Source organism: Gymnoscopelus microlampas (assembly GCF_963454915.1).
Source record: "Gymnoscopelus microlampas genome assembly, chromosome: 8".
NCBI lineage: Eukaryota > Metazoa > Chordata > Actinopteri > Myctophiformes > Myctophidae > Gymnoscopelus > Gymnoscopelus microlampas.
In genome coordinates, this window is record NC_139945.1 from 25131249 (window position 1) to 25158266 (window position 27018).

At 41.7% G+C, this 27018-nt stretch overlaps 1 protein-coding gene across 1 annotated transcript in view; it reads left to right on the top strand.

Annotated features, from left to right (window-relative positions):
- LOC311050527 (uncharacterized protein) overlaps positions 1-27018 on the top strand; it is a gene marked incomplete at both ends in the record, with an annotated part of 68014 nt that overhangs the window by 18094 nt on the left and 22902 nt on the right. The window contains 14 exons of the mRNA XM_084064612.1: positions 39-173; positions 5654-5788; positions 7117-7272; positions 10385-10501; positions 11434-11595; positions 13248-13466; positions 14680-14835; positions 15215-15349; positions 16312-16527; positions 19604-19782; positions 22080-22182; positions 22798-22956; positions 24930-25092; positions 26490-26593. Coding sequence (XP_083920738.1) covers positions 39-173; positions 5654-5788; positions 7117-7272; positions 10385-10501; positions 11434-11595; positions 13248-13466; positions 14680-14835; positions 15215-15349; positions 16312-16527; positions 19604-19782; positions 22080-22182; positions 22798-22956; positions 24930-25092; positions 26490-26593 — 2139 coding nt within the window. The remainder of the gene's footprint in view (positions 1-38; positions 174-5653; positions 5789-7116; positions 7273-10384; positions 10502-11433; positions 11596-13247; positions 13467-14679; positions 14836-15214; positions 15350-16311; positions 16528-19603; positions 19783-22079; positions 22183-22797; positions 22957-24929; positions 25093-26489; positions 26594-27018) is intronic.

Genomic DNA, 27018 nt, shown 5'->3' on the forward strand with positions numbered 1-27018 from the left:
TGAAGTACAAAACCATGGTGTTTGTTTTGCCGATCCAGGGGCCGTGTCCGCAGCGGCGTGTCAGCCATGTTTGCCGGGTCACTACTGTGCACGAGAGGGCCTCTGGTCTCCTTCTGCACCCTGCAACCCAGGCTTCTACTGTCTGCTGGGAGCCATTAGCGCCACCCCCTGGGGTAATATCACCACTACACTACCACCCCCTGGGGTAATATCACCACTACACTACCAACCCCTGGGGTAATATCAACACTACCTCCCCCTGGGATAATATCACCACTACACTACCACCTACTGTTTTTTTTTTTTTTTTTTTTCGTTTTCGTTTTTCTCACACAGATATAGTGATCCGAAGATTTGCTGCTCCATTCACTTCCTGGTTAACTTATTACTTAAAAAGGCTGTATCTCGGCTCCTGTGTACTTTTTTTACTATGTATTTTTGCTCGAGACATGCTCTTTTCAAGGGCGGATAACAAATGTCAACGAGGTCGCGATGACCTCGTTAACATTTGTGAAACCTCACAGTGAAATCCTCTGTAGGGTTGCCAACAGTCCCGTATTAGCCGGGACGCCCCGTATTTGAGCCAAAAGGGGCGTGTCCCGTACGGGACTTTGTTTGTCCCGGACTCCGGTGTAAAGGGAAAAATAAAAAATATATTTCTGTTTGCGCACACTGCAGTGTCTGGCTGCGTGTTTGTGTGCTGTATGCGAAGGGCGCTAGGACCGCGCAGTTGACAGGGCACTGAGGGCAGGCACAGTACTCGCACGTGTGCTTGTGTGTGTGTGTGTGTGAGATTTTCTCCGGTGGGAACGGCATCATTGTTTGTGTGGCATGTCAGCCTGTTCCCAACCCTAACCCTAACCCTAAAACCGAAATAAAGTAACAAAAAAAGTAACTTTATCCGCGGGAAACCCGAAAAAAAAAACGCGAGCGCGCGCACGAGGGACCCATGCACGCGTGCTGCGCGCGCGTGCATGTGTCCCGTTTCTCCAGTTCTGGATGTTGGCAACCCTAATCCTCTGTGATTAGCAACCATCAGGGGATCGATCTTACTGGAGGTACATATTCTGTGACTACTTCAAAAGGTAAGAAAATCGCTGGCAGTGGGTGCACGCAGCCAGAAATAAGTCTGGCAGTGAAAGAGTTAACGTAACATACCTGCCATCTCAGTATACAACCCACAATATGCTATAATATACTCCATCAGTGTGTCAAAAGTTCTCGCATCTGAAATCTAAAGTTTAAGTGGTCGCATGGTATGTCACGGACACAAGGTTTTCAATACCCAGATCTCATGCATAATTTTTATATGCTTTTTATTTTGGACAATTAACCAAACAGAATCTTGCAAGACTATTTGTATATTAATACTAACCTGGAAAATTCACTAAGTTGTTGAAAATGTCGGGATATGTCACTCCCCCATATAGTTGGGTTATTTCCCCAACTTACATTCAGGCAAGTTAATGCCTGAATTATTAACATTTTTCATGTGCCGTCGAAGCTCTGCGGTAGGTAGAAAATTAATATAAGCCTATGCGATGTTCAAAATATAGACATGAACAAAGTCAGTCGGGATTGGGATGAGAATTCAACACGCCCGAGATACAGACGCCTCAGAGCCGGAGGAGGCGTCTACCTTTATATGTCTATGAATATCACCACTACACTACCACCTACTGGGGTAATATCACCACTACACTACCACCCCCTGGGGTAATATCAACACTACCACCCCCTGGGGTAATATCAACACTACACTACCCACCCGGGGTAATATCAACACTACCACCCCCTGGGGTAATATCAACACTACCACCCCCTGGGGTAATATCAACACTACCACCCCCTGGGGTAATATCAACACTTCACTACAGTTTACAGTTTGCAGTTTAGGCATTTAGCAGACGCTCTTAATCCAGAGCGACAGTAAGCAAGGACACAAGATAAAACATCATGATACATCATAATACACATAATACTAATAATAAAGTAATACATAAGTAAATCAATAATCTAATAATAACTAATACATACGTAAACCAAGAACCATCATCAGCCTACATTGAAACTATACACACTATAGGATGCCAGGCCAACAATGATCTGGCATCTGTCTACATAACATGCTATTTAAGTTACATTTTTGCCTTTGCATAATCCTGCAAGGTCGTCAAGGCTAGGGCAAGAGCTACGGGCTAAGGTGAAGTCTGAAGAGGTGAGTCTTCAGATTATGACAGAAGATCGGGAGTGAGTCTGTAGTTCTAATTGCAATGGGGAGTGTATTGCATAAGAAGGGAGAAGAGTCTGGGACGTGTGGAGTGTTGTCCCGGATGTTTTAGCGAAGGTTCTGACAGCTTCCCTGTGTTATCTGATCTGAGAGAGCGTGTCATATACGTACCTTTGGTTGCTTTGTAGGCCAATGTCAGTGTTTTGTACTCTGTGCGGGCAGTAACTGGGAGCCAATGGGTTAATATCACCACTATATCACCTCCTGTGGGGTCATACTCTACCATGATTAATGGCTGCAGCATACTTCTTGCCAGAACAAAGTTCGGTTTGCGGTAATAATAATACAACTGAAAAGAACAAAACAAGACAAACGCTGATGTTCCTTTCAGCAGTTCTCTTGCAACTCTGAGACTTTTCTAAATAGCTGAACATCACCACAGAGACTCCGATGTGAACATCGTATTTGATTGGGCCAGAAACTCAAACTCAGTGATTTGTACTGTTTCGTGTCTGCAATCTTGACAATTTAGAAGAACGCTTGTCTGGGGAGTCTTCTTGGGAGGTGCAGTACAAATTACAAAACCTTTATAATCCTTCACTGAAACACTACCTGACAGCAATTTGTTAAAAAGAGAGAGATAGCACACACAACGCTGTACTCTGTTGTCTGTCGCCAGAAATTGTGAAATCTCTGAGAAAAATTGTCTGAGACACAAAGAACTTTTTGGGTTTTGACAAGCACAAAAGAAGTATGCTGCCAACGTAACACCATGTTATATTAGATTTTTTTTCTGGCTTTCTTTTGTAGAATTATGCATGTAGACTCAAAGCCCTTGCTTTGCATGCATCTTTTATCGACCATTTTGCAATTCTTGTGATTGAGCAGTGCTGTTAGATTACCCTGTGGGGTCCGGGGACCTCCAGGACGTCCTTGAAGTGGGTTCCAGAGGGTCCCCCAGCTAAATGATTCATAGTGAGGAACCAAAAGAGACAGTGTACAAATGGAACCAAATGGTCTTGTTTAAGGGTCTGTTTGGTTCAATTTGTACTGTCAGAGTTAAATTAACACTTTGACTGTCAGGAATTAATTAATTAATTCATCATCCTTGCCAGCGTTTTGACCATAGACGCAATCGTCCATTTTGTTGTTATCGGCAGTGGAATATGGCTCGTTTTCACAAAAAAAACAGAAGACTGTACCATGATTAATGGTTGCAGCATACTTCTTGCCAAAACAAAGTTTGGTTTGCGGTAATAATAATAAAACTGAAAAGAACAAAACAAAACAAAACAAGACAAACGCTGATGTTCCTTTCAGCAGTTCTCTTGCACCTCTGAGACTTTCCTAAATAGCTGAACATCACCACAGAGACGCCATAGTGTTTGATTGGGCCAGAAACTCAAACTCAATGATTTACTATACTGTTTCATGTCTGCAATCTAGACGGTTTAGAAGAAAGATTGTCTGGGGAGTCTTCTTGGGAGGTACACAGTACAAAACCTTTATAATAATCATTTAGCTGGGGGGCCCCCTCGAACCCCCTTCAAGGACCCCCTGGAGGTCCCCGGATCCCACGTTGAGAACAGTGTAATCTCACAGCACTGCTCAAGAATTGCAAAATGGTCAATGAATTCATTCATGCAAAGCAAGGGCTTTGAGTCTACATGCATATGATTCTACAAAAGAAACCCAGATAGGAACCCAGAACATTTTTAAATATAACATGGTGTTACGTTGGCAGCATACTTCTTTTTGTGCTTGTCAAAACCCAAAAAGTTCTTTGAGTCTCAGATAATTTGTCTCAGAGATTTCACAATTTCTGGCGACAGACAACATTGTGTGTGCTATCTCTCTCCATTGATACTGTATATACTGTACATTAGGCCCTAATGTACAGTACACAGTATCAAACTGGGGGTCCTTGAAATGAAAATGGCTCAGACTCCCAGCTCTCTAGAACTCTTATCCCATTAAGACATGAGGCCGATTCTACAAATGCATTCTGAACCAGTAGATCTCAAACCTTTTCGTGACAAAGACCCCCCAAAATGATAGATATTTGAACGGCTGACCCCCATCTGAAAATGTTTTGTGCCAGCCAGGGACCCCCCAGAAGAGAAGAGTTGTGTTAAAATAAAATCTAAGTTATTCAAGATTTTTCAAGCACTTTCAAGATTTTTCAAATATGTAAAAAAATGTGATGTACAAGTTTTCTGAAAAACATATGTTGCTACGTGTGTGTGTGTGTGTGTGTGTGTGTGTGTGTGTGTGTGTGTGTGTGTGTGTGTGTGTGTGTGTGTGTGTGTGTGTGTGTGTGAGTGTGAGTGTGAGTGAGTGTGTGTGTGAGTGTGTGTGTGTGTGCCTGCCTCCTGGTGGCACTCTAAAAGGCAGATGTGAAAAATGCATGGCAAAGGTTTTTCCTTGGCCTCTAGGGAGAGTGCGTGCAAAGTTTCATGCAGATCGGTGCAGTTATAGGTAAAAACGCGAATTGGCCTGTTATAGCGCCACCATGAGGCTGATTTGAACATTTTCAAGTGGCATTTCTTCCTCGGCCTAGTGGGAATGTGTGTGCGCAATTGCACGGAAATCCCATGCTGCGTTGATTTGAGGCATTTTGTTCATAATGAATCAATCCTGCAAACTTTGGAAGCCAATGTTAGACAATCAGGATGGAATATGGAAAATCGGACAGATCCGTGTTGATCACATGACTATAGAGATACTCTGTACCAATTTACGTGATGTTTGGATAAAATCTGTAGGAGTAATAGAGAGACCTGGAGTTTATTCCAATTGTCAGGGGCATAAAATTAAAAAGCAGATTTTCCTTTTTCACTATTCATTGTTGGAGTGGCAAGAGAAATGTAAGCTTGTGTGTAAACGTGTGTAATGTCCCGTAGGGTTGGTAAATACAATGCCACACAGGGCCTTATAAACAAATAAAACACAATGTTGTTCTCTACGAGTGGCTAGAGAAGGCCACCCTAACAGTGATGAGTATAAAAGCCATCGCTGGTATTGAAGCATAGTGCACTGCATCGAGAGGTTTTAGTATGGATAATGAGGTATGCATGTACAGAACATCTCCATAGTCAAACACAGACATAACTACAGCTTGAACATTCATCCTTCTTAGTTAGAGAGGGAGAGAAGCAAGCCTTATTTCTTTATAGGAAACCAATTTGTCCCCTTAGCTTTCTTATTAGTTGTTCAACATGAATCTTATAATGATATAGATGCTTTCCCCGTTTCATGGTTTAACAGAACACTTTCCAATCCTCCCTGACTGCTGGCTGCCTGGTGTGAAGGACGCGTCTCTCCGGCAGTATAAGGCATAATGGTGCTGTGGCCTTTTAGTTGGCCTGTATAATCTAATGAACAACGACATGCGATGAAGATCTATTGTCTCATTGCATACAGGAAATGGCACGTCTCCGTTCCCTCTGCCCGGTGGTGACTCAGATGCCCAGCAGCCTCAGATCCACGGAGGAGACGAGTGTCCTGCTGGACACTACTGTCCTGAGGGCAGCGCCACGCCTAGCCCCTGTCCTCCAGGTACTGTGGTGGTGATTGATTGATTGAATACTTTATTAACAGTTTTCAAATAGTACAGTATATATACTGTACTATACAATTATACAATGGTGCTAAATGGATAACACAAAAAGCCTTAAGGGCTTGTTTCCAGTGTTGCCAGATTTTGCGAGAGAAATAAGTAACCAAGTCTATGAAAACAAGCCCAAAAGAAGCGACATTTGATGTTTTAAAATATCAAGCTCACAACGCATCGCGATGCGACACATTGTGAGCTTGTAGATCTGCTATTTCTCAAAAAACAAATGAAAAAAAGGGAAACATTTTGACAACACAACAGCCCAAAGGTGCTTGTAATAAACAGACATGGTAACACTGGTGGTTATGGAAGAAAGTACTCAGATTTGTTACTCAAGTATAAATACAAGCTGTCAAATATAAGTAGTGGAATATACATACATGTATACAGTGCATGAAAGTAGCATAAAATGGAAATACTAGGGAACAAAAAGTACAAGTTCCTCTAAAGATTGTCTTAACTACTTTCAAACTAATGCCCCTATTTTAGCCATTATGTAGAAATGTAAAAACAAAAACAAACATAAAAAGAAGAAGAAGATAGCATTTTCCGTGGAGTAACGTGTTGAGAACTTGTAGATCTGCTATTTTTTAAATAATGTGACATTATTTTGTGTTTAAGTGGTTACGTACAATGCTTGAGTAAAGGTACTTAGCTAATGTTTGTCCCTCACTGTGTGCGATATAGTGCTGGTCCAGGAGGTGATATAAACATTATACAGACTTAATGTATCTGCAGCACTACAGAGCACGCTGTCAAACTTAATAGCAGGACAGTAAAATTGTCATTATGGCCAGACGGCTACTTAACTCACTGAATCATTTGTCACAGGCGAGTGCATGGCATGGCATTGTGATTCGTGTGTGTGTGTGTGTGTGTGTGTGTGTGTGTGTGTGTGTGTGTGTGTGTGTGTGTGTGTGTGTGTGTGTGTGTGTGTGTGTGTGTGTGTGTGTGTGTGTGTGTGTGTGTGTGTGTGTCCGCGCGCGCGCGTGCGTGAGAGAGAGATGGAAAGACATAAAAACAATGAAGGAAGAGTTAAGTTTAAAGCTGCAATCTGGTACTTATTTTAATGAATACAATGTTATTTTAATGAATATGTGTGGTAGAGTATGCTAATCCAATAATAACTAGTACATCTGCAGTAGTTGAAGGTGGTGTACTTGCATTGAAATGAAACAATAACACACATTATTTGAATATCCAGCATTTAAAATCATCTGTTGGCCTGAATTTAAGGATTGCAGCATTAATGTCTCCTCCACACACACAGGCACCTTCCTGGGGAGGTCTGGGGCTGAGTCGGAGGCCGAGTGTGAAGCGTGTTCCCCGGGGTTCTACTGCCCGTCCTGGGCTCAGACCTCTGCCGACCTCCTCTGTCCACAAGGATGGTTCTGTCCACCTGGATCAGTGTCTGGACATCAGCCAGGTCCGTGGCTTGCTTGCATACCTGGCTAGTGGCTCCCTTGGGCGTGCCTCCCAAGACCTCGCTGTCTTGTGATGCATTTGTTCTAAGACCGTGCACACAAAATACACAGGATGTGGAGTGAACAACAACGAGGCGTCGAGTGAAAGAAAATGAGCGCTCCTGTCCGCATGACATCCACGGAAAAACAAAACTGCGCACAATAGCACCTCTTGATGTGGCGATATTATACGCTTGGGTTACTGTATAAATCATGCTGTTGAAGTGGTTGTATGCTTCCAGCGCCACTGTGCAGCTAGTTTTCTTATGTATATGTGAACAGATTTTGTGCCATTATAATACAATAGAAGGATACCTGTTGTTGAAGAGCCTCTGCTCACAGCCCTCTGACTCCTATACGGGGTTCCCCTACAGGGTTTCCCTGCAGGGCCTGTGTAACACATTATTAACTAAAGGATGAACTAGAAAAGTGTTCCTCAGAGCACAGGTCTCCGCCAGGTCAGGTACTCATTCTGGCCTCCTGGTGGCGCTATAATAGGCCAATGTGAAAAGGGTGGCATTTCTTCTTAGGCCTTTCACGGCAATTGGACACTGCATTCATGATTTGAGGCATTTTGTTCCAAAAATTTGTTCTGTTAAATTAGACCTGCTGGTGGCGCTATAACAGGCCAATGCAAAAAGGGTGGCATTTCTTCCTCGGCCTAGTGGGAATGTGCGTGTGAAATTTCACGGAAATCGCAAGCTGCGTTCATGATTTAAGGCATTTTGTTCAAAACGGACCAATCCTACAAACTTTGGAAGCCAACCTTAGCCAATCAGGATAGAATCTGGGAAATCGGACAGATCCGGGTTGATCACATGACTATAGAGATACTGTGTACCGATTTGCATGACGTTTGGATAAAATCTGTAGGAGTAATATACCCAAATCGGCCTCCTGGTGGCGCTATAACAGGCCCATGTGAAGAATTTGGGCCAGAGGTTCTGAATTGGCATCCAGGGAGTGTGTGTGCACAGTTTTGCAGCGGCCGGGCCAACGGTGCCGGAGATTGGCTGCTCATAGACAGATGGACGGACGGACAGGGGGTAAAACATATTCTCTCGCCATGCCTTTCGGCCTGGCGGAGACAACAACGAGATCGGTGTGTTTTTAACTGATAAGATTTTTATATATAGAAGCCACAAAATGAATTGACAATGAATTATCCCTGATAAAATAACTAAACAAATACATCAAAAAACAATAATTATTCTCACAAGGCCCTCCCAATCCAATCAAGTCCCAATGTCCTTAAAGGCATTGTAGGGAACATTAAGCCTAAATTTAAAAAATATGCATATATATTTTTTTTGCATTTTCTCCCCTCTATCAGCCACTATATAATGATGCTGGGGTGTTTTCCTTCATTGAAACACAGTCCTCTGTCTGAAATCCGTATTTTCCCTTCTGTTTATGTTCATGTTGTTTATGTCCGGGTCGTAAATTAACGCACGCATGTGCGTGTCCGTGCGCGTCCGTGCCCGTATCAACTTTTTACTTTCGGTTTTAAAACGCTCTCAAACTTCTTTTTTGAGGCACATAATTTACTTTTAAAAAATCGTTTGGATAGAATTTAGTTGTTTAGCTTCATATATGTGGTCAATTTATCATGAAAGAGCCTATTTAAAAATATAAATTCAGAGAACCGTAGGGTCGGGCATTTCCGCGAATTGTATCCGCATAAGGCAACCTATTTTGGGCATGACTCATTTAAAAAGTCTGCCCTGCGTCACCCCCTGGTGGTCGGGGAAAAGAACTGCTGGAGGGGCGGTGTTTGACAACAGTTTTTTTCTTTGATTATGTCTGAACTCCCTACAATGCCTTTAATCACTCGGATAACAATTCAAACAAAAAAAATAAACAATCTCACACTGAATTAGAAGTCTGCTACGGCCCGCAGGCGATTTAAATAATAAACAGTCCCCGCGATCAACTTCTTCTCACAGCGCTCCTGCGAAAGTAAAGTTCCTTAATCCGAACGAAATGAAAAGGTTCTATCGCACGACACGGCCCAAAAGTAACCTAACGTTCGGGTTGCCCCTGTAATTTGTAATCCAAAAGAACTGGACGCATGGTTGGATCTCACCTGCCGCGGCTCCATCAGACTCCACACACCAACCGGTGTCTCTTTCACAAAACCAGCGCTCGATATCCCACAGCAGTTCCTTCATCCGCTGGGCACAAACGTTATTTATTCCTGGCTGCAGCTTACTATTATGTTAAAGGGACTACACCATGACTTTTAACTTTTCTTCTTTTTTGTGTGTTTTTGGTCTCCCCTACCTCTCTTCTATCCCAAAAAAACCCAGTTTGAGCACTCAGGCTTTCACAGCATATCTGGGGTTTTATGTAAATTGGTCTCAAAACAGGCCAAACTGATTTGCCCCCGAAAGTGACGTCACTAGTGGTACAATCCCTCCGGTTTTTTAGTTCCAACATTAAAAAAAAAATAATAATAATATATTTTTTTTCTTTCTTTTTTCTTTTTTTTTTACTTTTTCCACACAGAACCAGGAGATAACATGCATACAAACTATCTCAATAGCACCACGTGCCAAATCAGGACAATGTGGTATTGCAGGTGAAAGTGCTTTATAAGCCAGAGAGAAGTTAGTTGGAATGAGTATATCTGAGGCTTGATTTAGGCTCAAACCTTTTGAAAAACGTTTGAGGGACATAAACAATATGATATTAAATATATTCTTTAAATTCATGGTCAAACTTAGTGTCTTAAACTGTAAAACTGGCCCCTAGGAGATCTTCCCTTTCCACCAGTTCACACTGGCACACAGGTTTGTTTGATCCCTTTTCCCCTGTACCACACCCTCTATTTTCAGTGTCAGGTGGCACCAATGATTCAATCACCCACCGTAATCATACCCATTACCGCTCACTTGAATAGGAAATGTTCATATTTCTCATCGTTTCCAACAGGTTACATATATTCAACAAATACAATAACATGCATAGGCCAAGTGGAATAATATAATGATGTGCATTTGTCACACCTACCAGCTGGTATGCACGCTGAAGTATCCAACTTAGGGCTTGAACCTCATTGTCTCTGTGTGGTAGAGTCCCGGTGCCCGCTTGGCCATGAATGCCCACACGGCAGCACTGAGCCCACCATCTGCAGCCCTGGCACCTTCCAAACTTCATCTGGACGGCCCGACTGTGACACCTGCCCACCGGGTGAATGAGCACAGACACGCGCACACACACACACACACACACACACACACACACACACACACACACACACACACACACACACGTAGTACAGAGCGAGTCCAATCCTTCAATGATTAAAGATGAACTTACAGTGTAACAAGCTCAGGTCTCATGGATTAAAGTTTTCAGTCGCCACGACTGATTTCAATCATTCGGATTCAGCCAGTGGTGGGAAAAGTACACACATTTTTGACTTAAGTAAAAGTATCAATACTGCAATGTCGAAATACTCTGTTACAAGTAAAAGTCAGAAATTCAGAATTTACTTGAGTAAAAGTACAAAGGTATTGGTATCAAAATGTACTTAAAGTACCAAAGTAGAAAGTACTCATTGTGTAAACTGTCCCATTTCCCAAGTTTTCAAATGTATAGAAATATTTTGAAAATAGCATATCTACAAACTCACAATGTGTCGCATCGCGACACATTGTGAGCTTGTAGATCGGCTATTTTCAAATGGCCGAAATGTATATAGGGCAAATGTATGTTTTGTAATGATAATCAAAATCCACAAAGTAACTGAAGTTTTCAAATAAATGTAGTGGAGTAAAAGTACAAAATTTGGATCTGAGATGTAGTGGAATAGAACTAAAAGGATTGGAAATTGGAAATAGTCAAGTAAAGTACAAATATCTCAACATTGTAGTTAAGTACAGTACTTAAGTAAATGTACTTAGTTACTTTACACCACTGGATTCAGCCAGCATGTCTTCTATGGAAGACTGTCGCACAACGCAAATAGCCTATCTACAAGCTTGTGGATAGGCTATTTTCGGTTCTCATTTTAAGATTATTCACGCTGTTTCACAAATCACACATTAGGACTTATGCATACAACATTTGCCACTCGTGAGGTTTAATTTTGCTTTAATCCATGAGGTCTTCTGTCCCAGGTTTCTACTGCATGGAGGGCACGTCTGTCCCCTCTGCGTGTCCACGGGGCAGTGTCAGCGCGTCAGCGGGCCGGACGTCCCTGAGTGATTGTTCCCCTTGTCCCACTGGCTCCTTCTGCAACAGCAGTGCTCTGACAGACACCTCTGGACCCTGCAGCCCAGGTCTGACACTCAGAATCAGAATCAGCTTCATTGTCACATCACAGGTTTAGCAGTGGCGTAGCCAGAATGCTAGCATATGGCTGGGCCTATAGGCAGGAGCGGGTGGGCACGCATGTGCGCCTGAACCGTGCGGGGGTGGGCACAAAAACGAAATGGGTGGGCCCAGGCCTACCTATGCCCACCCGTGGCTACGCCCCTGGTTTACAGTAAAGAAGTGGGTGACATTTGCTTTCGTGCATAGTTCCCATCTATTGTTATTTCCATAGAAAAAAGAAAGGGAAGAAGAAGAAGAAGGGGGGGGCAAGGGGGGAAGGGACATCAAACAAGAAAAAAACAAAACAAAAAGAAATATCTACATATTTACACATGGTACCTGAGATAAGATATCAGGTGCGTGAGCATAGCAGCAGATGTATACAGTGCATGATATATGGATGCAAAATGTCGTATGTGCGTGTCGACCACAACCAAATGTGCATATGCGACATGCACATTTATTTCTACGACGTCATGTCACGTTAAACTTGGTGGACAATGTCAGAGCTGATGAGCATTAAAGATGTAGAAAAGAATATCCTGTTTCTCCTAGCCAGAACCAAGTAAAGAAAATCAATGTATCATATAGAAATTGTATGGTTTATCTTTTTAGCCATTGCACCACATTACACAATTTGAATTTCATAATCACAAAAAAAAGAAGAAAAAAACATTCCACACTCCCATATGTCATTCTATCATATCAACAATTTATTTTTTATTATATAAGTCGACTGACACTGGTATAATCCACAAGTAGGTCCATGAGGAAGAGAAAAGAAAAAAAGTCAAGACACTCTACCCTCACCTCTTGTTCTTATCTGTAAAGCCTGGACATTTACTGTATAACTTGAAATCCTACTATACTTAGTTGAACGGGGTTAGGGTTAGGGTTAAGGTTAAGGTCATTATGTATTCCATGTATATTACTATCACTAACCCCACATTTTGCAAATAAAAAAAAAGAAGAAATCAAATTTCAAAATGTTCAAATCATTAAGAAAAAAAAATCTACACGCTGCATTGTGAACTTGTAGATCACTATACGTCGTATGATGGTAATAATAATAATAATAATAATAATACATTTTATTTGTAACACACTTTATATTTGAAACAAATCTCAAAGTGCTACAGGTTAAAAACAAAAAAGAAAGAATAAAACAACAATAATAATAAACAGTGTAATGAATAAACTTCAAATCAAGTCACCAAAACACAGTAGAAGTTTAAAAAGATAAAAACAACTACATCTCTATCTAGGCAAATGCCTTGTTAAAAAGGAAGGTTTTTAGGCCCCTTTTAAAAATGTCAGTGGACTGTGGTGCTCTCAGATGGTCCGGGAGGGCATTCCACAGTCTAGGTGCTGCTGAGCAGAAGGCCCGATCCCCCATGGTGCGGAGATTTGTTGTGCGGAGCTCAGGTGAGTTTGAGTTTCTTGAGCGGAGTGAGCGGGTGGAGCGGGTGGAGTTCGGGGGTTTGAGGAGTTCCTTTAGGTAGGAGGGGGCATTGCTGTAGATGCACTGATGGGTGAGGAGGGAGACTTTGTGGTGTATATAGGGGGGTAATGGGCTAAAATAAAATAACATTTCGAAACTGGATATTATTTTTTACAGGGCATTTCTGCACCCTGGGAGCCGTTGAGCCTTCCCCTGTGTCACAGCCGTATGGAGATATGTGCCCCGTGGGACACTTCTGTCCAGAGGGCAGCAGCTCAGCCGAGCCCTGTCCTGTAGGTAGCTACCTCCCAGAGCCTGGAGCCTCTGCTCGGACCCACTGCCTGCCCTGTCCCCCGGGGAGTTACTGCCTCACTCCTGGTGCCTCACAACCCACAGGTGTGTGTGTGTGTGTGTGTGTGTGTGTGTGTGTGTGTGTGTCCTGGGCATGACGCTAAACTGCCTCATTGTAACTATCATCGTCAATGAAGTAGGTGCAGTGGATGGATTTGCAACTTCTGTGGACTACACATATGTAGCTTGCATACAAGAAGGCACTACTCACCGGTGCAATCTACCAACAGCCAACGCTACCTAACGGCCCCTCCCTCCCCTCCCTCCCGTGAACAGCTTCTATGAAGAGAGGCAATAGATCCTGCGGCCCTCCAGCGGTATGTCCGTCCACTGTTGGAATAGCAATAGGTGGACTTCCAGGCCCATGAGAACAACTACAGAGAGCGCTTTAACACCAAGCAGCAGTGCAAGACCAAGCACTTTGTTTCCTCTGGTAATGTTTGTGGGGAGGAATTATTTGGCATAATGACTACATTGGGGAGAAAAAGGGATAAAAGAATAATTGGCTACTCTAAATTAAAAATTAAAATAAAAGAGGTACAGAAGACCAAACATCTGGTACCACTCATGCAAGAGGGAATGCCTGCTTCAGTATTAACATACTCAATAAATAAATAAATTATAAATAATCGTATTCATTGAAATAAGTACCAGATTGTCTCATAAAATAACATTTTATTAATTACATTAGGCTCCACATTGAAGCTTTAATTATTTAAAGATGTGCGCTCATGAAATTCATGCATATTGTATTTGTACAGTGTACACACCCTACTCTACATGGTTTGCCTATAGGCTAACGCTCCAATCTGAGGTTTAGTGGTTAATGTATGTTTAGTAATACAAATCTAAATCTAAAAAGCAACTATAACTATAAAGTTCTCAAATAATCATAGTGGAGTAAAAAGTACTATATTTTCCTCAGAGATGTAGTGGAGTAGAAGTAAAAGTATTGAGAATTGGAAATACTCTACACCAAGTAAAAAAAGAAAGTACTTGAATACATTACTTTACACCACTGCTACTGCTCCGTATGTTTCAGGTCCATGTTTCCAAGGGTTCTACTGTTCTGTATGTTTCAGGTCCATGTTTCCAAAGGTTCTACTGTTCTGTATGTTTCAGGTCCATGTTTCCAAGGGTTCAACATGTTCCGTATGTTTCAGGTCCATGTTTCCAAGGGTTCTACTGTTCCGTATGTTTCAGGTCCATGTTTCCAAAGGTTCTACTGTTCCGTATGTTTCAGGTCCATGTTCCCCAGGGTTCTACTGTTCTCGGGGTTCAGATAGTCCTGAGCCACAGTCCAACTCCTCTCTGATCAGCTGTCTATGTGGAACCATGGGCTTCTACACCACACAACCAGACCCATGTCTCTGGAAACACAACCTGTCCTGCTTTGATAGCCCCGCCACATCAGGTAGAATAATATTTTTTTCTCACTGTTTGTTATGGAAAACAAAAAAGAGGCCTCCTTGGGAACTGCAGTAAGTTCAATGTTTGCCTTCAAGGTTATATATACCTTAAAGCCACGTGGTTGATTGGAGACAGAAATAATATGTACAAACATACCTTGCAATGAAAGACATTTTTATCATTATCAATTCATCCTTGTTTTAGCATACCTCCACAACATCTAATAATGACATCTGCATCTTGTACAGCACTTTACAACTTTGTCTTTAAAACGTGCTATATAAGTAAAATTATACGTATTTACATATGAATTACTTATTTCACTAGTTACTTACTTACTTACATACTTACTTACTCACTTACTTACTTACTTACTGTTATAGGGTTAGATGCAGACTGGATGGAAATGGTACCTGGTCCATGGTCAGAGTTGGGCCAGAACGTTACAATCACAGCGTCGTGTCTCAAGGGGACACACCATGCATGTGCCACTTTCAGAGGAGACGTCTGTCCCAGGGGTATGTATTCTACACACATCAAACTCTAACAGTAAAAGCACACATTCCTTCCCCACCTTCGATCCCCTTATGCCAGGAGTTATTAACTATTTGTCTTCATACTCAATACTGAGCATATAATTTATGTAATCAATTTCCCAAATGTGAATCACATTGGGGCGGCAGTGGCTCGGGGGTAGTGGCCAGGTAGAGTGAACTGGAAACCGCAAGGTTCCCAGTTCGATCCCGGGCTGGGGGGCTCCCCTATAGAGTTAGTGTCGAAGTGTCCTTGAGCAAGACACTGAACCTCTAATTGCTCCCGATGAGCAGGTTGGTGCCTTGGTGCATGGTTTCTTCCGCCATCGGGTATGAATGTGTGGGTGAATGTAATGCACAATCTATGTAGAGCGCTTTGGATAAAAGTGCTATGTAAACGCACGTTTCGTCCATTCAGTTTTTTTTGCCATCATAACAACAATCAATTTCTGTGTCACTGGCTGAAAATAACTGATTTACAAGATATGCAACGTGTTGGTAGCGTATTATTGCTGTCGGGCAGAAACCTCTTATATCCATATTTTACCTGTGCAATAGATCAAGCGTAACATGTTGCAGATGTTGTTTTTACAGCTCGCTAGAGAGCTGGTCAAGGAACAGGCTAAGGATTGTCGGTGTTTCCTTCAAAATGGGGGTGTGCCCTTCATTTCTTATACACCCCACCCGGAAAAGGGGGTGTGGCTTTTGGGAAAAGGGGTGTGGCTTTAAAGCCCAGGCCACCATCTGGTGGTGGCCAAAGAAATTAACTGCAGATTTTAAAGTTAAAACATACAAATTCATAGATTCATAAGAATGAAATTAGCTATGTCTCTGAAACAGTGTTCAAAGGAGTTGTGTATAATATGGATTTAATACTGCAGTTTTTATTGTTTAGCTTGCCTCGAGCTGGTATAAATTATGACTGTCCTTTTTTTTTTTGTTTTTAGGTTTCTACTGTCCGTTGGGGTCAGCTGTTCCTCTGCCGTGTGATGCTGGTTCCCACTGCAACCAGACTGGTCTGCATGCCCCGGCTGGTCCCTGCCATGAAGGATACCTCTGTCCCCGAGGCTCTGCAGACCCCCATGCCATGTTGTGCCCTACGGGACACTACTGTCCCCGGGGCAGCCCTGTCCCCCTGCCCTGTCCTCCTGGAACCATGAAAAGTATGATGACCTAACCTTATCCTTAACCACTTACACAAGCACTTCATCCACTTTCAACCCAATCTGGGAACCCATCGTCAAATAAAAAGGAAAAACAGCGCCCTCTGCAGTTTTTCACTTGTTCATTTGACTCTGGGCGGAGCTGTACGGAGGACCCGTGCTCAGGGAAACCTGGGTTTTGGTCTGCCTTCAGCCTTCCACTTCCAGTGGTGCGACTATGTTTTCATTCCCATTAACAATATTTCTCCACGGAACACTAACACCATTTCTCCCAAAGAACATGGATCGTTTTGGTTATAAGCCCAAGGTTCAAGGTTCAAGGTTACTTTATTTTGTCTCCCGTAGGAGAAATTTGTCTTGGACACACAGACCAGCAGCATACACAATACCATACAGTACACGACAAAGACAAAAACATAAACACACAGTGACATGTACAGTCCGTTTTTCCTAGTCATCACCCTCCATAATAATAATATTAAGCCCACTTGTTTCTATGATGAAAGAGCAAGTTAAAATGTTACTAACTTTCTGTGGTTTTGTCAGCTCCGAGGACATTATTGTTAAATGAGTTTCGGTTTGTTTCCAGTGGGGAACGAGCCGCACACATCTCGGCACTACATTTGATTGGGTAAAGTGCGGCCTGCTTCCTGATCTGATGGCTCGCTCACTTGTAGCCAATGTACATGGGTTGTCAACATGGCTACCGACAGATTCAAGCGCAGCGCTGAATCTGTTCTTGAGAGATTACTTTCAACCTATCTTCATTATTACATCACTACTGCTCATTATAAGATGGTGCGATTTTTGTCTCACTCACTCTGTGTCTCAGAGGAGGGCTGTTCAGAAACCTGCCTACCAGTACTGACATCATCTGTAGGTTTGGTTTGGTCATTTCAAACAAGATTTCAAGATGTATTATAGTAAGTTTTATTGCAAGAACAATGACTTCTATTTGAGCATGTTAACTCTTCAGGAAGATTAACGCTGTCGTTTCTATTAGCTTGGAATCTCCACTTATGATGTAATTTGATAGGCAGGTTTCTGAACTGTCCACAGCCAACCAATGAGACGCAGAGTGAGCAGACAGATGTGGTGCCATCTTATAATGAGCATTAGTGAGAACCTATTATATGAAGATAAGGTTGAAAATGGCCAAATTGCTCCTTTAAGACCTACTGTATATCATTTTGTGTACGACAAATAGCAAATATAGCAGATCTACAAGCTCAAAACAAGTTGCTGTGTGCTGCGTTGTTAGTTTGTAGATCTCTATTCTTTATTAAATAAAAACATTTAGATTGGTGTTTGGAGAAAGAAAATCTGTGATTTTTACAAAAGAAATTAAGCCAAAGAAATGAAACCCAAACCTCAGTTACAGGCAGCGGAAACAGAAATGTCTATAGCTTTGATTTAAAAGCTCTGAGTTATAGCAGACCTGCAGTTTCCATGCTAAAACACCAGTTTCACCACCTGGTTCATTTCTCTATAGCCAACACACTCTGGGTCTTGTGACTAGGGTTGAGTACCGAGAACCGGTACCATACTAGAACTGGTACCACCACATCCAATACTACCGATACCATGTAATTAGTAGAACCGAATAGGTACCGTGTTGTAATGTTGTGTCACTTTTTTTAGGCTGATCTAGAATCAGTACAAAGTAAGGCAGCACTGGTAGCAGACTCTCAGTATGAAACCAAGTGTCCGCCTGTAGTACAACCAGAAAAAAATGTCTTTGACAGTTTATTTGTATGGAAAAGTATCAGTTCTGGCACCGTTTAGACACCTTTTTTTAAATAACAGTTTAGCAGCGGTTTAGTACAACAAATTGGCCTTGGCATAAAAATAAAAATGCCGGTTTAGCACCCCATCGACACCCTACTTGTGACAAGGGATGTCAGGGCAACTCGTTGGTGGTTTTCTATCCAGCGCAATTAATTAATAAAATGCACGCATACTCGTAAAGTAAAGTATGCTAAATATACTGTAGATGTACGACACTTGACCCTTTATGTATCATGTATTATTATTATTGGATTTTGATGTGAACTTGGCTACTCAGGGATGCAGAGACGAGATTAAGACTACATAACATTGAGCATTTCGTTCCCCTCTCGGCCACTCTGACAAATTTCAATTGCAAAGTGGTGTAGCCACATAATTGAATTTGTGTTTGGTGATGAGCGACTGAAATTCCATTAAAATGCACTGTACCCCTTTTGAATGATTATGAATGTGAGACGCGGAGGGAATATTTTGCATCAAAGCAGTATTATTATGCATTTAGAAACCATTTCCCATGATATCAGCGGGCACGATTAAGCAGCTGATAGGGATTCTGCTGGCATGGAGAGGGAGGATGAATGCTAATCACCCAGGAACGAAATCAATATGCATCTATCAATGTATTAATTAACATTAACGACTTGCGTTGCACGCCCTCATGCCTGATTTATACTTGATTGCCAGAGTCGCCAGAGGAAAAACGCATGTTTGTGCTAATCGTGATATGTTGCTCAAGTTGAAGGTGAAACCTGCTTAGTTAGGCCACTCGCTTGGCTGGTGTATCTGTCGTGGGGGCAACCTCACGAGGCTCAAGCCTGCTGCTGCTGACGTCGTTCCAGTTGCGTTTGGCACAGAATATTAATAACTAAGTTCCCAGTTATGTACTTATGTACTGTTATGTACTGTAAAAAATAGGATTAAGTGAATCAGCCTGTGACGCCAGACATCTATGACTCAGTATCAATACTGCAATGTAGAAATACTCTGTTAAGTAAAAGTCCGGAATTCAAGATTTACTTGAGTAAAAGTACAAAAGTATTGGCATCAAAATGTACTTAAAGTACCAAAAATAGAAAGTACTCATTATGCAGAATGTCCCATTTCACAAGTTTTCAAATGTATAAAATGTATACAAAAATCTCTTGAAATAGCAGATCTACAAGCTCACAATGCTTCGCATCGCGACACATTGTGAGTACAGTACTTGAGTAAATGTACTTATAGTTGCTTTACACCACTGGCGTGTATTAATCTCATAAGTCCTTGCATAAATAAATCACGCCCTCAGGTTTCACCGGTGGCTCTGGAGTGGAGGCGTGCGAGGAGTGTGCTCCAGGTTTCTACTGCCAGCAGAGCGGCCTGGCGGTGCCGAGCGGTCGTTGCGCCGAGGGCTACCACTGTCCCCAGGGACAGATGTCCGCTCGACCCCAGCAGCACGTCTGTTCAGCTGGACATTACTGCGAGAAGGTCAGTCGTTATACGTCCCCTCCGGCTGCGGGCGCAACGTCAAACAGTGTTTACTGAACGCTGCTTGTGATGTCACTGTGTGAGTAGATGTCCTTGGGCGCGCTGTCTGTTTGCATCCTATCACATCCTCAAGTGCTTTGCTGCTCATTCCCTGGCTGTTTGCCAGAGTTCACAGGGTTCACATGGGGTGCAACGCACACCAGTCCTCCTGAGGTGCCGACAACAAAGTAGCCGCACGCTTGCAGCTTAACCCATTCAAAACCGGGAACGCATCTCTGTCATTTTTAGATTTCTTTGGGCTATTCAAAAATAGCAGATATACAAGCTCATAGCACGGCACCAAGTGATCTATGAGCTTGTACATCTGCTATTTTGGGGGAAAATCATGGAAAATCGTGGGTCTTTGAATATATATATTTTGAAAGCATTTTGTAACATTTGTAACTCAAATCTTTGCTTCTGGGGATTCTACGCTATGAGCTTGTATATCCGCTATTTTTGAATCGTCAAAGAAATCTTAAAATGACACACAGATACGTTCCCGGTCTTAAAGGGTTAAATCATGAAATATTTAAGAGATAAGAGAAAAAAATCAAACCAACGTTTCGGACAGCAAAGCTGCCATCAACCTGAAGAAAGCGTCTTCGCTGTTCAAAACATTGGTTTGATCTCTTGTCCTCAATGAATATTTTGTCACCAACTGTGCGGCTAACTTGTTGTTTTTATACCTTCCCCTGTCTTCAGGTTCTCCCCCCGGCTTGCCCAGTCTATGTGTCAAAGTGTCCCTGAGCAAGACATCTTAACCCCAAACTGACCCCTGGGTGCAGTATTAAAGGAGCTACACCATGCATTTAAAACAAATATTTAATATTTAATGTAATATTGTTTATGTCCCTCGAACGTTTTTCAAAAGGTTTGAGCCTAAATCAAGCCTCAATTTACATAAAACCCCAGATATGCTGTGAAAGCCTGAGTGCTCAAACTTGGGTATTTTTTGGGATATAAGAGAGATAGGGGAGACCAAAAACACACAAAAAAGAAGGAAAAGTTACAATTCATGGTGTAGCTCTTTTAATGGCACCCACTGCTCCTAATAGTTAGGATGGTTAAATGCAGTGGACACATTCTACGTATGTAAATGTACTGTAGCCTACACCCCGTCAACAACTAAAAGGGACACAAGTATTATTATTATCATTGTTTTATTTCCAAGTGACAATGACAAGCAATTACAATCAGGAGATGGAAACAACCTAACATAGCCTATTTGCAATGTTATAAGTTAGGTGCTTAATCATTCAAACAAGTGCTTTAACAGTCATTGAGATACAGATCTGGCTCAGACCTATAGGCTATACGAGTGCTTATACGAGAGCATTTTCTGGAGTCGGTGTAATCGCCGCTGTAATCTTTTCATGGTCAGTGAGGTCTCCAAACTTATATACAGTAGCTAGCTACGTCCTCTGGAGTTATGTGCCATCTGGTTTTTAAGGGTAAATCGTTATCTTCACGCAGTGGATTTCGGCCACGGGAGATCAGAGATCACCATCACAGCACACACCAGCCTTCACCCATTAATGTTTATGCATTCATTCATCAATCACTCCATAAACGTTCAGATAGCCTTGCCAGGCTAAACCTGGTGCCACGGCAGCCCGTGACTCACAGAGAATACATGACTGCTTTATTATATTGTAAGTCGAGCGTGCACTGCTCGGTAATGGTTAAATGAATATACGAACGTATTCCATTCATGACAATCACGGTGTCATTCATGTGGGCTACTGTTTGACAAAGAGTGTACCGTCACGGAATACATGATAATCCCACTGGGTTGTATTCCGGTATTTCGGTGTCGTAAAATCGGGGAGTTTCGAGAATATTTAAGGGCATGTTATTTAAATGACGGTCAGTTTCAGCCGTCAGATTTATGAAGCCTCAGACGATTTGTACACTGGGATTGGCTGTATACGATTTCTTGATAAATCCCACGTGGACGTGGTGGTACTCCTGGGCTCGAATTTAAGCTGGTTTCTATGTTGCATTGATAAATGAGGGCCAATGTCTCTACAAGCTCTACAAGCTCACAACGTATCGCAATGCAACGCCTTGTGAGCTTGTATTTTCACAATTTCTTTCCACGTTTGTGAAAACATTTGAGAATCTTTGAAACTTTTTGTTTTTTTTTAATACATTTTAGATTTTTTTAAAAAACATTTTCAGATTTCTTTTAAAATGTTTGGCATTTTTATTTAACAAAAATTGGATACCAGGTTGAAAGCGTTTTAATATTTTAGGGCAGTGCCAGGCAGACGGCGTGTCTTCCAAGCAGTTACCAGCCCAATGAAGGTCAGGACAGCTGTGAACCGTGCCCTGCTGGATCCTACTGTCAGCACCAAGGTGAGCTCTGACCATCCACACAAATATTCATTCAATACAAATATACTACAAAACATATTGGAATAAAGCTCAGTAGAATCGTAAGGTATATTTACAGGAGGGGAGGGGGCAGGGCTCCGAGGGTTCTACTATCAAGGTGTCCTCACTTGTATTTTGAGAACAGGAATTATTTTAGGTTATAGTTTTGATTTGGGCTAGGGAGACAGGCTATTTGACAACTGGTAGTTTTGTAAATATAAAAAAAAAAAGCTTCTGTAGTTAACCCTTTAAGACCGGGAATGCATCATTTGTGTAATTTTAAGATTTCTTTGGCTATTAAAAAAATAGCAGATATACAAGCTCATAGTGCGGCAAAATGTTTGTTTAAAGCGAGTTAGTATTTAGTTATAGTTAGTATAACTAAACTATTCGTTCCAGGGATTCCCAGAAGCAATAAGACTTGAGTTACAAATGTCCGCTTAAAAACAAAAAAAAGTCTAATATATGCACAAATGTTCATGATTTAGGTAGATCTGCTATTTTTGAATAGCCAAAGAAATCTAAAATGACAGAGATGCGTTCCCGGATTGAATGGGTTAAAACTGCCTTTGGTTCTATCGTATCTGAAAACATTAGGAATGGAGGTTCCTGTTCCATGTGAGAGAGGATTCTACTGCCCCAGTGGATCGGCGGGTCAGCATCCGTGTCCGGCAGGGACCTATTCCAACCAGTCAGGATTGGTAGTGGAGCGGCAGTGCTCCCCTTGTGATCCTGGGATGTACTGCAGAGGACCAGGTATTATTATGCTGCCTGTGTGTGTGTGTGTGTGTGTGTGTGTGTGTGTGTGTGTGTGTGTGTGTGTGTGTGTGTGTGTGTGTGTCCATGTTTAACCACTTTACACCTGGTGTCCCAATTTTGGGCATGTAAATGTAGGCACACAAAAAAAGCAGGTTATCTCCAGATTTGAAGTTTGTGTGTGTTTTCTTGTAAATTAACACCCCTACTTGATCATACTACAGCGTCACACGTTTTGAGCTTGTAGATGTGCTACTGTTACGACCCTTTGTCTAGGGGTCTAAGGGCCCACATAAAACGAAAAGGACAAAGGATTTAAAACGGAATATATATTTATTATAAACAAAAAGAGTTACGAAAAGATGTATGAACTGAAGATGCCTAACCTATAACATAGAACAACTAAACTAAACACACACAATCTAAACATAATACGAAGAATCAAAGGGTCACGGTCTCTAGTCTTTCCTACAGAAAGACAAACAAGGATGGTTTGGGTGAGAGGACAGAGGTATTGATTTTCTGGGGGTTCTCCTTCCATTCCGACATCTCGCCACTCCGACTAGTGGCTTCCGCGTGCGGTTAGGGTTAGGGTTAGGTATAGGGTTCGTTAACGTCGGAAAGGCGACATGTCGGAAAGGCGAAATGCACCCGATTTTCTGCTGCTGTGAAGCTGACAGTCGTTTGTAATCATGAACTCAAACTGAGGCTTTATAGAAGAGTAGAAGAGGCCACGCCCAATCAGCAGCCATGATCATTAGGGAACCAGCGAATCAGTTGCAGGGACGATTCCCCACATGCAGGTGTCATTGGCCACAGCTGTCAGAGACATTTGGCAATCAGCAGCAAAGTCTCCACCACATCAATTATCCACCACTCACTCCACCTCAGAACACAGGAAACACAGGATAATACAATGCAAAAGCAACACACAAATACTATAATATATCTAAAGAAATTAACTAATTACACAGAATAAAATATGGCTGGCCGTAACACCCTTTATGAAAAAAACCTTCTTCCCCAAGACGTTTTTCCTAGAAGGGCCAAAACAGACAGAATAGCACAGCCAAATTTAGAAGTTCACATTCAAGGTGAGGGTGGCCTCCCTCAACCTCTCGAATTTCATATTTTAATGTGTGGATATGCTCGACCAGTTCCAGAATACTAATGGATTATCCAAAAAAAAAAAAAAAATAGTACGTGGGGTTATAACAAAATACCCTTTCACATGTTAGAATGAAGTCTGAATTTAATGTAACACAGAAAAAGTGTCTTGAGCATATCCACACACAAACGAATGATCGGATACACGATCACTGATGAATACACAAGGGAACACAAGATTTGTCGAGTGGGGAAAGGGAGACGAAGGGATCAATCGATACACGATCACTGAGTGGGTCAAATACTAATACGGCTGGCCATTAACACCCCCCTTTCTAAAAGAAACCCCCCCCCCCAGAAGTTCAAAAGTTTATCAAAATGGGGTTACAATGAGAGACTGGCACAGCCGAACTTACACGTTTCAAAAGTGAGGTTGGCCTTCCTCAACCTCTCGCTCTCACACTAGTGTGAATATGTCAAATATCAGAAGTAAATGAATGAAGTTCACCCTTTCACAATATGAATGAAGCGATCGAGCTAATCAAAAGGGCTGAACAAAAGGGATAATACACAACTGAATTAACAATGAATCACATCACTGACACAGAATGAACCCCTTTTGCTCGTTCGAAGACTAATTTTTTGGCAGATTTACACAGAGACGAATTATAAGTTTGCGCAGCCTATACCCTACCAATTTATACTGCAAAAGCAGCCGAATACACCGAACAAGTGATACAATACAAATTAACCTAGGATTAAACAGGGTATTTTTACATTGCAGTATTGATATTTTTACTTAAGTAACAAAGTGGAGTACTTTTTCCAACCACTGAGTATGTGTGAATGATGTTGTGGACCAACAGGAAGGAGCTCCCCTAGTGGACCTTGTGCTGCAGGGTTTGTTTGCCTGGGCGGGGCCTCTGGACCGTCGCCGTTGGACCACCTCACCGGATCTCCCTGCCCTCCTGGCTTCTTCTGCCCCGAGGAGACCTCCACACCTCAGCCCTGTCCAAAGGGAACCTTCAGGTGAATGATCTGTCATAGACCTACAGTGTACTATATACAGTATGTTGCTGTCAGGCAGAAACCTTGTATCTCCAAATGTCAGCTTGTTCATGTTTTTGCTTTTTTTCTCCCGTAAATTAACGACCTATACTTTGTCATACTACAATTTAGATCTGCTATTTATTTTTTGCTATTTTTGAAAAAACATTTTATGTGAAAGTGAAAGTGGTTGAGTGTTTCTGTGGGTTTTATAAATACTGAACCAATGAAAAGTATTATCAAGAGCTTGTGACTAAATAATAACTATATATATATATATATATATATATATATATATATATATATATATATATATATATATATATATATATGTGTGTGTAACTGGTAATCAGAAGGTCACTGGTTCCCCAGCTTTATTCCATGAGCACAATAATTGACCTGAGAAAGATAATAATTCATTCATAATTCATAATTCATTTAAACAGAGGTTGGTGATAAACCAAAATAATCTCTCTGACTTTCGTCGTGGGAGGATTGTTTTCTATTTGTCAGTGATAATGATTTATTCATGCATACAGTTTTAAGCGGAGCCACACATCTCATTCTGTCACAGTATAACGTGAGTGTTGGACATTGACAAATGGGCTTGTAAACGGCCCTAAATGAACACTAAATGTTCCTTATGTGCCATAAAATCACATTGATGCATTTTATCAAATGATAGGACCGATACCATCTTTTTCCTTGAAATTAAAAGGTTTGTGAATCACTGATCTAGGAATAACAGCAGTGCAACATCAACTGAAGCATTCAAAATACAAAATAATCATTTACTGTAAATGACATATGACCACATGATAAATTATGTGGTGTGGAAATGGCATCTAGTCACTGATACCGATACCAGCATTTTAGGCCAGGGGTCTTCAACAGGGGGTCCGGGACCCCTAGGGATTCTGAGGGGAGTGAGGGGAACATTAGCCGATCTACAAGCCCGATCTACAAGCACACATGTGAGCTTGTGGATCTGCTATTTTTGTCAAAGAAGTTTGGTGTAGAGGGGAAAAAATAGCAGACCAAGTACAGAGCCAAGTTTGGTATTGAGGCTTTAAGTGGTTAGATGTCTGAAAATACACATTAACATGAATTAATAGAGAAACTAATGTGTAAAAAAAATAAGCAAAAAAACATTTGTACAGTACAACATTATACAACATTGATAGTGCTGTCAAGCAAGTCTATGAAGCTATTTATGAGAAAGCTAAGGGGTCCTTGGGCTGAAAAGCCCAAGGGCGCTGAAAGACGCTGAAAGACGGCTGTTTTAGGCTGTATATATCGGCAGCTTTTCCCGATGCTGGTGTGGGAACAGCTCTATTTGTAGTAGGAAGGTGTCTGAATGGGTTGTTATCTGGTGACAGTGCGAGCAGTGGACTGGTGGAGGCGTATCAGTGTATCAGCTGCAGTCCAGGTTTCTACTGCTCAGCACCAGGCCTCTCAGCGGCGTCTGGGCCCTGTCTGCCAGGTGAGAGATAACACTGTTGTTGTTCTGCTAGACGGTGGTGGAGAAAAAAACAACTACATTTCTTTACCTAAGTAAAAGTATCAATACTGCAATTAAGAAACTCTGTTGCAAGTAGAAGTCTGGTCATTTTTTCTGGACTTTTTTTACTTGAGTTAAAAGTACAAAAGTATCGGCATCAAAATATACTTAAAGTACCAAAAGTTAAAGTAGTCATTATGCAGAATGTCCCTTTTCACAAAGTATCATTATGTATAAAATGTATTCAAATCTTTTGAAAATTGCAGATCTACAGGCTCACAACGTGTCGCATCGCAACACCACGTGAGCTTGTAGATCGTCTATTTTCAAATAGCCAAAGCTTAAATAGGGCTGAAGTGGTTAATGTATGTTTTGTAATAATAATTAAAATCTACAAAGTAACTATA